This window comes from Corvus brachyrhynchos, unplaced genomic scaffold (assembly GCF_000691975.1).
Source record: "Corvus brachyrhynchos isolate BGI_N302 unplaced genomic scaffold, ASM69197v1 scaffold245, whole genome shotgun sequence".
NCBI lineage: Eukaryota > Metazoa > Chordata > Aves > Passeriformes > Corvidae > Corvus > Corvus brachyrhynchos.
This window is the reverse complement of record NW_008238988.1, coordinates 2672442-2688040: the sequence shown is the minus strand read 5'-3', so window position 1 is coordinate 2688040 and position 15599 is coordinate 2672442. Positions and strand designations below refer to the sequence as shown.

The following is a 15599-nucleotide window of genomic DNA, read 5'->3' as shown; positions in this document are numbered from 1 at the left end:
TTCCTCTGCAGAGACTGCAGAGGTGTTTTTTGTAGTCGCTTGGTGTTGGGTGTTTTTATTCAGTGCCTGCAGAAGAGGTGAGGGGAGGTAGGTGGGTGGGTGGGAAGCGTGGTGGCTCAGGCGGGGCAGGGGCAGAGCTGCCTCGGGAGGAGGCGGCCTGCGACCCTTCCCGAAGGTGATCCCGGGGTGCTCATCCCCTAACTGGATGGGGTGTGTTGTGCCAAAATGCTGTGTCCCTGGTCTCCCTGGGGAATGGCATCAGCGCTGCTGAGCAGTGGCCCCCAGCCTGCTTTGCCTGGCTCCTGGCTGGAATCTGGCCTGCAGCACTGTGGGGTCTTTAGCCATGGATGTTCATCCAGGGAATCTTTAATCAGGTGTCCGGGCACACAGGTGGGCACGGGGTGCATCTGGATTTGGTGGGACAGGGGATGCCACAGCCTCCCCTTCACCTCCCACCTGTTCCTCCAGCCTGTGCTAGCAAGGTTACAAGCTGTGTAACCCTTACTTATCCTCACGTGAAAACACCTGTAAGACCACCGAGGTAAGAATTTTTGAGCCCTATGTGTTTCAGCTGCTTCGGTGGCAGAAAGCTGTACACATACTCTGTGATCTGCTAAATAGAAAAGCAAACCAAACTGAGCTAATCTAACATCAGCCCACATGAAGGATGGTGTTCATTTAGACAAAAATACGTGCTCTCCTGTGAATTCCTGCCTGAATTTGTGGCAAGGTTTGCTTTGTTTCCCTTCATAATAAGCGCATAAAGAGGTTATTGCAGCGAAAACTTGTGAAGTGACTTTATGGTGTTTAAGCCCTTTTTCCATCCTTGCTGTGATAGTGTCCAAGTGGCACGGATCCCCTCTGGTGATGACAGACTGTTGTGCTCGGGGTTGTTTGGGTATCCAGGCAAGTTGTCAAAGTGGGGCCAGGCCTGTATGTCAGGAATGTGTATTGAAGCCAGGTCCTATAAACACTCACAAATGTGTGGAGCCTTGTTGCTAGGGCTTTGCACAGGAATACAACATGTACGAGTCCCTCTTTGAAGTCCTGATGTGCTACCTGACTATTTGGAAGCCAGGAGCGTAGCAGAGGGAAGAGTTTCCATAGTTAGTGAGCTTCAGCCTTGGGATTTTCGTTTATGAATAAATTCACCTCTTTTTATGGCTCGTTTTGGAGCAGAGCCAAGTGGAACTATATTGTTTATGTGCGTAGATTCTTGTGTCTCACACAAAGATGCCTATTGTTTACACAGAAACTGTAAGAGGAATGTTTTGTTAACATTTGGTTAGCAATATAAACTGACAAACACAAATGCAGACTGGAACTTGAAACAAAAATAGCCCTTCTCAGAGGAGAAAAACACAGCTGCCCAAAAACTGTTTTTCAAGGAAAACTGTGCACCTATTGGTTCTATGTGGTTTTTTTTAAATTCAGCTTCTATGATTTCAATGCCTGTGAATCTTCTACTGCATGTAACTATCCCAGCAACTTAAGCTCCACACCCATGTACCCTCTAAACAGTGCTTATTTTTCTAAAGAAGATTGACTGAATTGTGATACTTTTTAATTACATTTGAAATTTGGTTTTACTTGGGTGTGTCATTGTTACATTTTTAAATTCCTGAGCTGACTGGGATGAATTCCCCTCTCCATTGTCAACATGTGTCTTTTCCATTAGTTCCAGTAGGACTGACTACTGCCTTCTCCTTACTTTTAAGAAACTTTCAGCAGCTTGAAATAGTATGACCAAAAAACCTGTGTTTTCAATATTTTATCAAAAAAAATTAAAATCCACAGCCTACATAAAGAGTCGTTACAGAGCCTGTGGGGGCCTGCTTTCCATGGTGGAATGTGTTGACTTAGCGGATGCAGAATGCAATTTTTCAGTGGTGATAATGCAAAAAATCTCATTTGCACTGTTTCCAACTTCATTCTCTAATGACCAACATCTACCTACAGTCAAGTGACTGATACCTGTTTAAATAAAAGGGGTGAATGGTTCTCAGAAGGGCTCAGAAATGTTTGGTATTGTAGGAGAAAGGGATCCACAGTAGTCTGAGGACTGTGGCAGCCAAGTGTTTAATTTTTAATGTCTCAGCAGCGATGGCAATAGGTGTTCATCAGATCCTGCAGGTTCAGTGGAAGAAAGTCAGAATTTCAGTCCTTGCACATCTCCTAAGGCACACCATCTCTTTTTTAGAATTATTATTAATGACATGGTTTGGCACTACTTTTTTTGTGCTGGTTTTTTCACCCTGTTTCTTAGCTTGAGTATTTCTACCTGTCACTCATAGATTCTTGCTTTCATGATTAGTAGCATAGAATTATATTTGAATATCATAGTTGCCACCTTACATTCATTGTTTCTACATTGCCTGATCCTCTCTAAATGAGTATTTGCACCTATTTCTATTTGATGGGTTATTGTAAATGTCTACAGGTATCTTTTTTCCTTTTCTTTCAGCTTTCTCTATTGGCATAAAGAAGAATATATGTGCTGCTTCTGTGACAACTCACAAGTATTGTGTTTATTTTTTTATTTTATAAGTTTTAAGAAGCAAAAAGTGAACTGTTTATTTTATTGTAGTGCTCATTACAGTGAGATCCTGTCCTGCTACTGGGCTGTGTAGGAAGGGCAGTACCAATGTGGGAAACAATTTGTAGTACTTCTACTTACATTCTTTAACATATTTATGTAGAAAAAGCTTTATTCCATAAAGCTTTGATTTTTTACAGGGACCCCTGTGTGCCTGTGTCCTTGCGCTTGGGTGGCTGTTCACTGAAATCACTGACCCTTCTGTTTGTATACAGAGATCCTTAACAGGATTATTTGGAATGGGAGGTCTGTGGCAAGGTGTGATTGGAATCAGATCAGGTGGGGAAAATGTCAGTTTTAGGAAGGTGTTCTGCTCTGGAGATGAGTTGGTTTTATCATCTCCCAAGAACAGGTTATATATTTTTATTTGCAACCTTCAGATGAAAGAATGTGTTCACATTTTAAAATAGATGTTTGCTAAGTAGTTGTATTCTAGGAAATTCTAACAGCAACATGTCAGAATTCCACTGTAACTTGGTACACAAAAAGAAGAGACAAGAATTCCCTTGGTTCTGAGTTCCAGAATCAGTAATGTGTCTGTATATTCCTTTCTGTTCTCTCACAGGAAAGATGATCCCCAGGCAGCATTCCTGAGCCACGAGGATGGGGCCAGATGTACCCCTGCTCAATGACTACAAACAGGAGTTCTTCTTGAAGCGCTTCCCTCAGACTGTGCTGGGAGGTCCCCGGTTCAAATTAGGCTACTGTGCCCCTCCTTACATCTATGTGAACCAGATCATCCTTTTCCTGACACCATGGGTTTGGGGAGGAGTGGGAACACTCTTGTACCAGCTGGGAGTGATGAAGGACTACTGCACCGCAGCGCTGTCGGGAGGACTCATGTTTGTTACTGCACTTGCTCTTCAGATGACAAACCTCTATGCAAAGCAGAAAACAGTGACTGTAGAAAGAATGCAAATTCAGAATACCCTGACAGATGAAGATGAGTTTGAATTTTCCAGCTGTGTAGGTTCAGAGACAGTAAAATTTATTATTCCTGGCAAGAAGTATATAATCAACACTGTATTCCATTCCCTTCTGGCAGGGGTGTTGTGTGGGCTGGGAACCTGGTATTTGCTGCCAAACAGAATAACCTTGTTATATAGCAACATTGGAGGAACTGTTGTGATCTTTGTGTTTGGATGGGTGACCATATGTATAGGAGAGTATTCGTTAATCATAAACACAGCTACCGAAACAGCCACTTTCCAGGCACTGGATACTTATGAAATCACTGCTCTGATGAGACCTTTCTACATTTTTGTCTTTATTGCAGTGGATCTTGCACACAGGTAAACATAATAATGCGTTTTGCTACTTAAAGTGATGGTTATTCTGTGTATTTTTGATGGGAAAGGTTAAATTGGTCTTCCCAGGAAAATTTATTTTGAGATTTTAATCAACTGTAGTAACTTCAAAGAAAGAAGATTGATGCATTTATGGTAAAAACTGAGGTTCTGTGTTGTGCATAAAAGGTTCTTAAATTTTTATAGCCTTCCACGTAAAGTAGGAAGAGCAGTTTGTAAGTAAGAGATAGTTTTACCTGTCTTCTACCATGTCATTTTTCATAGTTTTGTATTGGAGCATTTGCATTTATGTCCTTTTAAAGGATGTGTTTTGAAAACACATGTTCCTGACGTGGAATCATAGATCTAAACACTGCAAGCTTCAGGATTACTGGATTTATGTCGAGATTTCATCCTGGAATACTTTCTAATGTAAGCTCTGTAAAGTGATAGCAGAGGCTTTTATACAACAGACAAAACAAAAAAACACCACCTCTGAATTTGGTTTTAATGAATGGGTAAGCAAATGTGAATATTGCTGTGGCTTTGTTATATGGATTTTGAACTTGGATTTTTAAATGCTTTTGCAATACAAAAGAGCTGTGTCAGTCTACAAATTAGGAGAGTCACATTTCTGTTTTTTAGATAAGTGTCTTAGCTAAAGTATTTGTAATACCAGGCTCTTAAAACAAGATGCTTTTAGATTTGCTCTCTGCACTCTTTCTCCCTGTCAGGTGATACTTATATCACTTTGTCACATGTACATGTTTTATGGTTGGGGTACTTCAGATACATTTTAAAAAAGCATGTTTGATTTTGCTAGTTTTGCACTGGGAGGTGTCTTTGTTAGTGATTTACCCTAATAGCTGCATCAAGTAAGGTATGAGTATTATACATGTGGATCTTGGACTCCAAATTCTTCTATTTAATTTCCTGAGGAGAAAATTAAGACATTGTCTAAATTCCTGACAAAATTCCTCTGAGGCTTGCTTACTTATTAAAAAGTAGAGAGAAACCAAATATCTTGTCAGTCTAACTGGTGAACTACATATGGGTTAGAATTTATGCACATTTCTAATACTGATCTTTGTGGTTTTGCAGGAAGATTTTGACACTTTTACATAAAAAATAAACCCTCTTTAGGAATATACAGTAGTATTTGTAGGTGTACAGTTCTTCCAGTGTTAAAGCTTAAATCTTGGGCCTTGAAATTGCAGAAAATTTTGCTTTGGTGTGTCTGAAAAAAAATACTTCGCAATTTTTGTTTAACAGTTGAGGCCTTGGAGCCTTTGGACCTTTCTTTTTTGCACAAGTATTTCTTCAGTGTATTATCACAACAGTAACAAAAATAATCGGGATAATTGCATCACTGTATTCATCTGAAGGCTTCAAACCTTTTACATGAAAAGTTAGTCTGTGTTGTGGTGTTCTAATTAATGTGTTACTGCCCTAAGCATAAATGTATGTCCTTATTTTTCCTTTTGAAAGATACTCATTAGGTTTTGTAGGTTGAATGTGTAATGGTTTTACTTTGGGATTTGCTGTAGTAATTAAACAGAAAGTCTTCCCAAATGGAAGTTATTTTTCCCTTCACAGAAGTCAAATCCATTTCTTCTTTTATCCAGGTTTGCTCTCAACGCACCCATTCTAGAACAGACAAACCAGATCTTGCACATCCTGTTTCTTTTTCTGCCATTCCTGTGGGCAATGGGAATTCTGCCCCCGCTTGATGCACTTTTTCTCTGGGGAATGGAACAACTGTTGGAGTTTGGACTAGGAGGTTCACCTATGTCAAGTAACACAAAGTAAATGTTTATACAATTGTAAAATATATCAGTACTGTTTATAACCTTTTTCTTTTCAAGCAAATCTTCTTTATTTTCTCCTTCACAGGTTGTTAGTAATGTTTCTCATTTCTGCTGGAACAGCAATAGCATCGTATTTCATTCCCAGCCCCCTCGGTGTGATCCTCTTCATGACTGGATTTGGGTTCATACTGAGTCTTAACCTAAGCGAGATTGGGTTTGCCTTCAAACACACCATGATCAGCCATTTAGCCTCCAGCAAATCTAAAAATATGCACAGAGGTCTTAGAATACAATTTGGGTGGAGGGAATTTATTTTCTATGTGACTGTGTTGACATTTGCTCTCACAGAAGCCAGCCTGCTGCATCAATTTGCAGGCTCCTCATCATTTTCCCAAGCCAGTCCCCAGGCCATAGCAAGTTACATTCTGATCCTATTGCTTGTAATTATGTGGATTCTTAGAGAGATTCAGAGAGTGTACTTGTTTGGAATCTTCCGAAACCCCTTTTACCCAAAGGATGTCAGGACTGTGGCTGTGTTCATGGAGAAGCAAAGAAGGCTAATGAAAGTTGGTGTTGTCAGGAGGATTTTACTAACACTAGGTAGGAATACACCACTGTCTGTTGTTTGTTAGATGATGCTTGTAGGGAGATTGAAACTCTAGAATTACTGTGTATGCAAGATTCTGTGACTGAACCAAGGGAAACCAAATGGCTGGAAATATTTGTTGATGTCTTGTTAAATTGTGCGTTGAGGTCAAAGTTACTGGTCCAGAATATTTGAAAGTGATTTTATTTATTTCTTTTTTAGGGGTGAACCTAAAAAATTGAGCCTTTTAAAAGCCCAGCTGAGAAAGCAGGGCGTTTTAAAGGGTTTTAGTTACAACTGCAGTACCCACTTTTGAAAAGGTGTCTCTTATAGATCTTTTTGAAGGTACTTGGAAACAAAATGAGTTGAAAGTGTTCAAGCTGACTAAATATTTGGTTCTTACAGCTTGCTAGGAAAGGGAGTGTCTTGGTTTGAAAAAAAAAACCAGGAGAGCTCCTAAAACCCCAACAGGGAACAGCCTCCTTTCTGGTAGGTTAGAGACAAATGCATCTACTTCAAGGGAATAAAAAATTGATTTAAATTATTTAATTTTGTAAAGAAGCATCAGTTTGGGAAAGTAGATTGATGACTGCTATTCCATGTTTATTTTTTTTGAGTATTCTCTTGGAGAAACAAATAAAGGACAAAAGAACTAATAGCAAGTAAGAACTAAGCATTGATGTAAATATTTGTTGTCCTGGGCCATTAGTGCAAATAAATTGTTCAATATCCTGGGAGTGTAATACAAAGAGGAGTTTGTGATGTTGAAGGTTTCTCTTTTTATGCTAGGATTTCCATCCTGCAATAAGACTGCTTACCTCTGTAGACTTTCGTTATGTTTTTGGAAGGAGGTCAATGATTCTTTTATTTCAATTGCAGTATCTCCGTTCGCTATGATAGCGTTCCTGTCACTTGACCATTCACTACAAAGTCTGCATTCCGTGTCTGTTTCCATTGGATTCACAAGGATATTTAGGATGGTAATTTGAATTTTAAATATGTTAGCCTTAGAAGTGCTCTTCTACATGACTTGAGTACCAAGGCAACCTAGAAGAAATATTCTAGGTCATGAAAGCAGAGATAAATAGATATATTTTTTAAGGTATTTCTAACATATCTCTATTTTAGGTCTGGCAGAATACAGAAAATGCCTTACTAGACATGGTGGTTGTGTCAGCAGCACAAATGTTGGTGTTTAATCCAGACCTCTGGTGGAACAGAAGCCTTGATACAGGAATCAAACTCTTGCTGGTAATGGTCATAATGTAAAATTAAGCAGATAGTTGTTACCTGAAGTCTGTGTTTCCTTGCCCTCTCCTATTGGAGAATTACAGAGCCCAGGACCCAGCAGATAGAAGCTAAAAACTGGGTACTAAGATATTTTCTACCACCAAGCAATGTAATTTTGTTAAAGTTACTGTAGCTGTGCTGAATATGCTGCATACAGCGCGCTTCCTGCCTGTCTCCTGCAGGTTGGCCTCCTGCGGGATCGGCTGTTCCAGTTCATCTCCAAGCTGCACTTTGCCATCGCCATCCTCCTGACGTCGTGGACAGAGAAGAAGCAGCGCCGCAAATCAAGCGCCACCCTGATCGCGCTCAACGTCGCCTTCTTCCCCGTCCTGCTGGGCCTGGTCGCCATCTCCGCGCTGCTTTCCTCGCCCCTGCTGCCGCTCTTCACGCTGCCCGTGTTCCTGGTGGGCTTCCCCAGGCCGCTGCGGAGCTGGCCCGGCCCCGTGGGCGGCACCGCCTGCGTGTGCTCCGACACCGTCTACTACCGGCAGCTCGTGCCCAGCCTGGCCGGAGCGCTGCAGTCCGCGCTGGCGGCGGGCGGCCTGGGTAGGTACAGGCAGCGCTGGAATTAGGTAGCTGAGTATTTCAGGAAACATGGTTTTGCTGGAGAGCAGGAGAATCTGTAGTTGGAAACCGTGTTTCACAGTGTGGGTTAAATCTGATATTCAGGGATTGCTCAGTTGAGGAAAAAGTGGTTACTTTTATACTTGTTGTACAACCAACTATAGGGCAAGAGGGAACGGCCACAAGTTGCAGCAGGGGAAGTTCAGGTTGGATATTGGGAAATATTTCTTCATGGAACAGAGGGTTGGTTAAGCATTGGAGCAGGCTCCCCTGGGAAGTGGTGGAGTCACTATCCCTGGGAGCATTCAAGAAACAAGTAGATGTAGCAGTTTGTGATACGGTTTCATGGACATGGTGGTATTCAGTCAAAGGCTGGGCTTGATAATCTGGGAGGTCTTTTCCAGCCATAAGGGTTCTCTGATCTCTACTTGTTACAATCCTGTAAAAAAATAACTCTGGTTTGTTACCTTTAAGGAGAGACTAAATGGTGATGAAACAGTATCAATCCTAATCTTTCTGCACTGAACAAAAAGGATGGAATACATTCATCCCACCTAACTGGAGGCAGTAAATCGAGTTCTTTAGCCAGACGGCATAGAGAAGGGTGTGTGTCAGACTGGCTGTCTAGGTCTGTCTGTCTCTGCATCAAACCCATTACTCAGCATCCAGAAGGTGACTTATGCTAATTTGGCTGTGTTAATTGGCTGTGGTGAATATTGACTGGATGTTTGTGAAATACATGATGTAGCGTAGCTACCAGTAAACAGCTGGGAGCAGAACCCATTGATAAGACTTAATATCGTATCTTATGCAGGCCGTTGGGGTAGGACTGTAGCAGCACTTGTGGGTTTACAGCCTGTGAAAGGCATTGTGATGGGGTTTTCATAGAATTACAGAAACAGAGGTGAAGAAATGCCCAGTCTTTTTCCCAGCTGGAGAGAGAGTAACTGTTTTAAAATTGCAAGGTCATTTTCTTGAGAAACAGCCTTTGTGTAACCTAAATAATCAAAAGATTGTAGCCCTTAGACAAGAGGCAAATATTTACATAAGCCTCTTAGAAAATGGCTTATGGCTAGAAAAAATGGCCTAATATTAGAAGGCAGTGGAAGTTAACCTTAATCATGCTTTTCTGAAGAATATATCCAGGTGCTTTACTAGGAAACATTTGCTGCACTTTCATCACTGGTTAGAGGGAGGTACTAAATAAAACTGGGAAGTCTTTTTTCTCTAAAGAAGGATACTTCAGTTTGTCTGCTGCATTAGTCCATCTATGTTTTATATGTGCAGTAGATGTATTTATTACATTATTATAATATATAGCTATCATATATATATATGTTATATATTTCTCATGTCTATCTATTTTATACCTATACATATTTTAATAGGATTTTTTTCCCCATTCCCATCATGACTGTGGTGGCATATATGCCTCAGAATAAATAATTTAAAACACTAGTCTTGAGGGGTAAAAAGTCTCTTCTTTAATGTGAAAATCTGTGAATGAATGTCTTCAAGCAAGAAAAACTGTGGTGTTCTCAGTTGAGTTCAAAAGGAAGCGGTACCACTTTGTGTGTCACTAATTTAAACCCATCATTTTTTCTGTGTAAAGGAGTTTTAGTAGCTTTAACAGCTAGCAAGAAAGGAATTAAAAACTTTGCAAAATGTTAACAAGAAAATGCACTTAATTAGCTCAGTGGGATAGAAAAGGTTACTTAAATTTTAACTACAACTTAATGGTTGGTTTCACTGATTTCATCTTACAACATTTTAAAACTAAAATTAAGTAAGTGAGTGTAAGTGAGTGGTCACCAGACGTGAGTGACAGTAGAAGCTGGTCATAAACTGGCAGCAAATATGCTTAAGAATAGAACCATTATGGTAGGAGGATTGACATTAGGCTGTAGTTCAAATACACTATGACCACTAGTTCTTAGGAAATTTGGCATTGCTCTTTTTGTGAAATAGGTAAAAAAGAGGAAAAGTACCTGTTTGGGGTTTTTTTGAGTACTAATTTGATGTTGTCCAGGACCTGATTTTCAAATTCCAGTTCAGTTATATTTTTATTTCTCTGATAACAAATAAACTTCCTATTCCACAGCAAATTGGCCCATTAAGAAACTCTTGTGCTATATCATCATTCTTTAAGGCATTCTCAGTCAGAAGGATTTGAGGACTCCAGAGAACATCAGTGGGAACTGTGTGGTTGGAAATGCAGCCAAAAATTATCTTTAATCATGAAAGTCATCTCTGCAAAGGGAATTGAGGGTGGAGTTGTTTAACTCTGGTCCGGACTGAATAAAGTAGTCCTGCAGTTGTGTGAGGTTTCCCAATTTTCCACAGCTTTTTCAAAGCTAACACTGCAATTTCAAGATCCAGCTTTGCAGCCAGTTTCTTCAAGATTCTAAGGTGCTACTTAGCTAAATGATTGTGATGTTGATGCAGAAATATTTTGAGTTTGCAGTTGAATTCTTATGTTGGCATGTAGAAAAGGTAATATGTAGTTTTTGTTTGGTTTTTTTTCTTGTCTAGGTCTCTCTCTGCCTGGATCACATTACTTGTGTCGCTTTCAGGACAGGCTGATGTGGATATTGGTGCTGGAAAAAGGCTTCACATACTGTGGTGTTAACATTAAGGTAACTGCATGCTGAGCACTGAGATGCTGATGTTTGGAAATTGTGCAAAGGTTTTGCTGTGTAACATTTCAGCAGTGTAACTGATTTACCTGATGTTACAGTAAATTTTCTAAGATGAGTGTTATACTAATTAGTCTTGCAATTGACACATGCAGCAGATGTGAAATTTTTTGTCATTTAGCTTGTGACACAATATCTTTAATAAGCTGGCTAATAAGATCTGCATCAGGCAAAGATTTATTTAAGACATTGATTTGTGTCTAATATTGCAGTGAATACTTTGTTATTGCTGTTATCTCTAGTTAGATTTGTAGGGTCAGGTGTGGAAATACTGACAATCATTTTGTTCAGAAAAATTCTGCTGCAAGCAAACAGCTAGCATGTCCTGGTGATGACTAACAGGAAGCTGTTTTCATGTGTGCTTTAGGGGCTAGAGCTGCAGGAAACATCCTGCCATGCTGCTGAAGCTCACAGAGTGGATGAAATTTTTGAAATGGCCTTTGAACATCAGGAGCACACAAGGATTCTGTCTCCCAATCCCCATTTTGGACACATCCTGACTCCCTGTACTGTTGTTCCTGTGCGGCTGTATTCCGACGCCAGGAGTGTGTTATCTGGAATAATTGATTCCCATGAGAATTTAAAGCACCTGAAAGATGATTTCGTTAAAGTGCTTGTATGGATGCTTGTCCAGTATTGTTATAAAAAATCAAAGACGTGGGAAAGCCCAGGCAGTGCCAACAAGAACAAACAAGGATCATTTCTGGAACATCATACTGGTGCAGTAAAAGGATCCAGGGCTCTGAGGGAAGAAGACAGCTTTAGTGTTGATACAGTGGAGGACTGGACTGATGATAGTGACATTTTTGATTTTGAACCCAGTAGCAGAACTAGAGACAGAAAAGAACCCGGGCAGTTGGGACTGACATCAACAGTGCGCCTGTCTATTCCAGGGTCTGTAGAAACACAAAGCCAAGATTTCCTACAAGAAATGTCACCAGAAGATAAATTAAACAGGGCTGTGGTGCTTGGGCTGCCTGCTGTGGACAAAGGGAAACAGCCAGAAGTTTTACCTCACATAGAATTTAGTTGCTCTTACTCAGAGCTGCTGAGCATCCCTGAGGAATGGAGAACAGCGCCAGTGCCTTCTTCCAAAGTCAGTGAAATGAGGCAGAGGTTTCCAGAGGAATGGTACCACTTTGTTTTGAGCCAACTGGACTTTTTTCATCTGAAAGAGAAGCCTTCCAGTTTACTCACAGACCTTATGCAAGATAAAGCTTTGAAGGACCTGTACATCCATGGGGTGCTGTCATGTTGCTTTGGTCTGTTTGGCCTGGATAACGCCGTGCCTGCCCCAAGCCACGTGTTCAGGGCGTACACTGGTGGCATTCCCTGGTCTGCTGGCTTGGACTGGCTAACAGGCAAACCAGAGCTCTTCCAGCTGGCATTAAAAGCGTTCAGGTAAAAGAAAACCATTTCCTGAGATTAGAAAAATTATATAGAGAAGTGTCACTTCAGTAATGTTTTGTTAAATCTATACAGTTTAAATATATTTGTGGGTTTTTCCTACATAAATATTGCCCTTGCCTCCAGGCAGTGAAGCCTGTGTGTTTTCTTCTTTCTTCCCACAGCAGCTGCCTCCAATCTGCTCTGTTCAGTGGGGAAAAACAACCTTCTTTCATTGTCCCCAGATCTAGACAGTTGTGCTGAATTTAGGTATTTGGCACTATCCATTATCAGGCAGTGGGGAACTGTGGGAGGTGAATGAGAGATGTTTAAGCTGATGTGTTCTACATGTGGGTGAGCTAAAAGCACACCCAGACCAACTGGCAGTGACTCAGCTGACAAGCAGTGGCTGACAAGTGTTTGGTGGAGACTCTCTGTGGCCTGAAGAGCCTTTCTCCCTCCTGTCTTTGCTGCACAACTGACTGTGTGACGTTCTGCACCTTTCAGATACACCTTCAAACTTATGCTGGACAAAGCCAGCCTGGGCCCAGTAGAGAACTTTAAAGAGCTGGTGAATTACCTGGAAGAATACGAAAGCGATTGGTACATTGGGCTGGTGTCAGACCTGGAGTGGCAGCAAGCAGTTCTGCAGGAAAAGCCATACCTGTTCTCACTGGGACATGACCCAAGCATGGTAAGGAGAAAAATTACTAGGTCAAAGTTTGGGTTTCTTTTTCACTGTTCTTTTTTTTCCCCCCTTGTAATCATATTCTAAAACATGAAGGCTCTGCAAGGTTGGTTTGTACTAAAGAGGAACTGGCACCACTGTTGTTGAAAACCCCACTGCACTGTTCTTCAGATGCAGCAATATTTCCTGATTATATTCCAGTGGAAGGATTGAACTGAGGGGACTGGTTTATACACTTTGCTGTGTTTAAAGTGTTCATAGAGTGTACCCCCAAAGCTTCACTCAGTGCTTTGTAACCAAAATGCTCGTGTGTCTTCTCGGAGAATGTACTGGACATCTTGTTTGTTCTCGTAGGGAATTTACACAGGGCGAGTCCTCACTCTGCAGGAGCTGTTAGTCCAAGTGGGAAAGCTCAATGCCGAAGCCGTCCGAGGCCAGTGGGCCAACCTGTCCTGGGAGCTGCTCTATGCCACCAACGATGACGAGGAGCGCTACAGCATCCAGGCACACCCGGCCCTGCTGCGCAACCTGACCGTGCAGGCGGCCGACCCCCCCCCGGGCCTGTTCTCCTCACAGCTCCTGCAGCTGCCTCTCTTCTAGACTGTCCTTTTTGTCATTATGACTGTTACTGTTTTGTCTTTTTCGTCTGCATGTTGGGAATCAAATGTCCGTGCTCCCCTCATGCGCTACAGATCAGGTGTTACTCTCAGGGTGGTGGTGCCAGGCCAGCGCACGTCCTTGGCACAGAGATGGTTCTGGCCAGAACCTTCAGCAGGCAGGAAGCTGGGAACTGGTTTCTTGCTGCTGGAACATGAGACACCATTGCCTGTGTGGCTGATGAGCCAGATGCTGAAATCCTCTTCTCCAGTTTAGAGAAGAGCACCATAATTCTGATCATTACCATAATTCTGATCGCTAACATAATTCTGATCATTAACTATTTTTCGTGCATTCTGATTTATTTTTACTTTTTTTTTTTTTTCTTGGACAGATGACTTGCACTGCCAGTCAGGTTACAGCTCCTTGTAGTATTGTCAACCCCAGAGTTGGCAACAACCAAAGTGTACATTGGACTATTTATATGGATATTTTTATTCTGGCCATTTTGTATGGGACTGAGTTCAGTTCTAGCATTTGTTATATGACTTTCACTGATCTTCCTTTAGTATAGTAAGTTATCAGCCATGCTTTAACTAAAGTAAATTCTAAGGGACAATTTTTACCAAAGTACTTGTTCTAGTAAAAAGAATTTATGGAAACCAGTGTGTGCTCTGACACACTGATAACCTGGGTGACTTTACTGATGAAAGAAGTAAACGTGTATAATTAGGGGACAGAGGAAATTTTAAGAGCAAATGCTATGATTTCATCTCCTTCCAGTATCCATATATATGATATATATAATATATTTATATATGTTGTTACTTGCAACCTCTGTCTGCCTCACTAACCAGTCTTCCACAAATGCAGTGAGAGCTTGATGGGGGGTTAGGTGGAAATCCAGCTGTCTGTGCCAGAAATAATTAATTTTTTTTAACCTCACTACGGGCTGAACAGACTTGGGCAGCTGGTTTGTAGTGTTACAGGTCACCTTGAAAACAGGTCCAGGCCCAGTTTCCTGTGGCTCATTTATCCTGTTCACTACCACCAGTCCTAGCACATAAATGTGTGTTCTCAGCAGGTCAGTGGTTACACTGTAGGCAAATGCTGTGCAGGGAGTAGGTAATTCTATTTCCTAATCCTATAGAATCAATTTAAATCAGACCTGCCCCATAACTGAAGTAGTATTGGCTTAGAACACCATGCCTTGTCTGATCAGGAGCATGTTTATGACTTCTCACCTTTAAGACCTTTTGTCTTAGATAAAATTTGTCACAGAATCATGGACTTGGCTGCTGGCTGTTCCTTTTGATAGTGGCCAGAAATGATTTTTAAAAACTATGCAAGTGGTGTAGTGGACATTCAAAGCAGGCTGGTGCCATGCTGGGGCCTGAGCTGCAGCTGGAGGTACAGAGCCATGGAAGTGACGCAGAAGGGGCTTATGGAGAGCATCTATTTCAGCTCCCTCTCAGAAGGAGCTACAGTGGCAAGTGTTTACTCTCATCTAAAACTTCCAATGCCAAGAGTGTCATGAACTCCTCAAGCAGTTCACTCCAGTTCTGTGCTGCTCTTGCAGCAGCTGGAAAGTTGGAGTTATTTCATAAATCTAATTAACCCTCCCTTCCTCATTGTAAACCTCTTACTACTTGTCTTCCGTATGGTCACAGAAAATTTAATTATCTTTTTTTGCAGCACTCCTTATTCAAAGATGGCTGTAATTTCTGCCCTCATCCTTTGTCTTTTGTAAACTGAATAAACCAGTTGAGAAAAAACTGCAGAGAGCTGTGATCCTTTTCCTTTCCTTTCTCCAGGTTCTCTCCATCTGGTCCCTGGCCTTGAGGAGAACTGCTGATAACCGGGCCCAGTGTTCCAGCAGAGTTCCTGATTGGCACCAGATGGAGGAGCACAATTAGCAACGGGCAGAGTTCCTGCTGGAGAACAGGAATGTGGAGCTGGGCTGTGCTGCCCTGCCACATCCTGTCCCCTGCTGTCACAGGCAGCATGTCCCACACCCCCACTCCGGGCTCACGGAGCCCCTTGGCACATCCCAGGATGTTTGCAGCCCTGAGACCCTGATTCATGGTACAGTCACCTTAAAC

At 41.6% G+C, this 15599-nt stretch overlaps 1 protein-coding gene across 1 annotated transcript; it reads left to right on the top strand.

Moving 5' to 3' along the window:
* The first annotated feature begins 2428 nt into the window (after positions 1 to 2428).
* On the top strand, positions 2429 to 15277 carry PCNX4 (pecanex homolog 4 (Drosophila)). The gene is made up of 11 exons (XM_008637286.2): positions 2429 to 2519; positions 3162 to 3888; positions 5508 to 5687; positions 5776 to 6290; positions 7156 to 7256; positions 7405 to 7527; positions 7749 to 8112; positions 10663 to 10766; positions 11194 to 12227; positions 12720 to 12906; positions 13255 to 15277. The coding sequence occupies exons 2-11, from the start codon at positions 3200 to 3202 to the stop codon at positions 13498 to 13500; spliced, it is 3543 nt and encodes a 1180-aa protein (XP_008635508.1). The 5' UTR covers positions 2429 to 2519; positions 3162 to 3199; the 3' UTR covers positions 13501 to 15277.
* Positions 15278 to 15599: the final 322 nt, after the last annotated feature.

Excerpts from the sequence above, each read along its gene's own strand:
- PCNX4 (XM_008637286.2), top strand. The coding sequence starts at position 3,200 with ATGGGGCCAGATGTACCCCTGCTCAATGACTACAAACAGGAGTTCTTC. Across the intron at positions 7,528-7,748 it reads CAGGAATCAAACTCTTGCTG|GTTGGCCTCCTGCGGGATCG; the intron begins GTAATGGTCATA and ends TGTCTCCTGCAG. Across the intron at positions 8,113-10,662 it reads GCTGGCGGCGGGCGGCCTGG|GTCTCTCTCTGCCTGGATCA; the intron begins GTAGGTACAGGC and ends TTTCTTGTCTAG.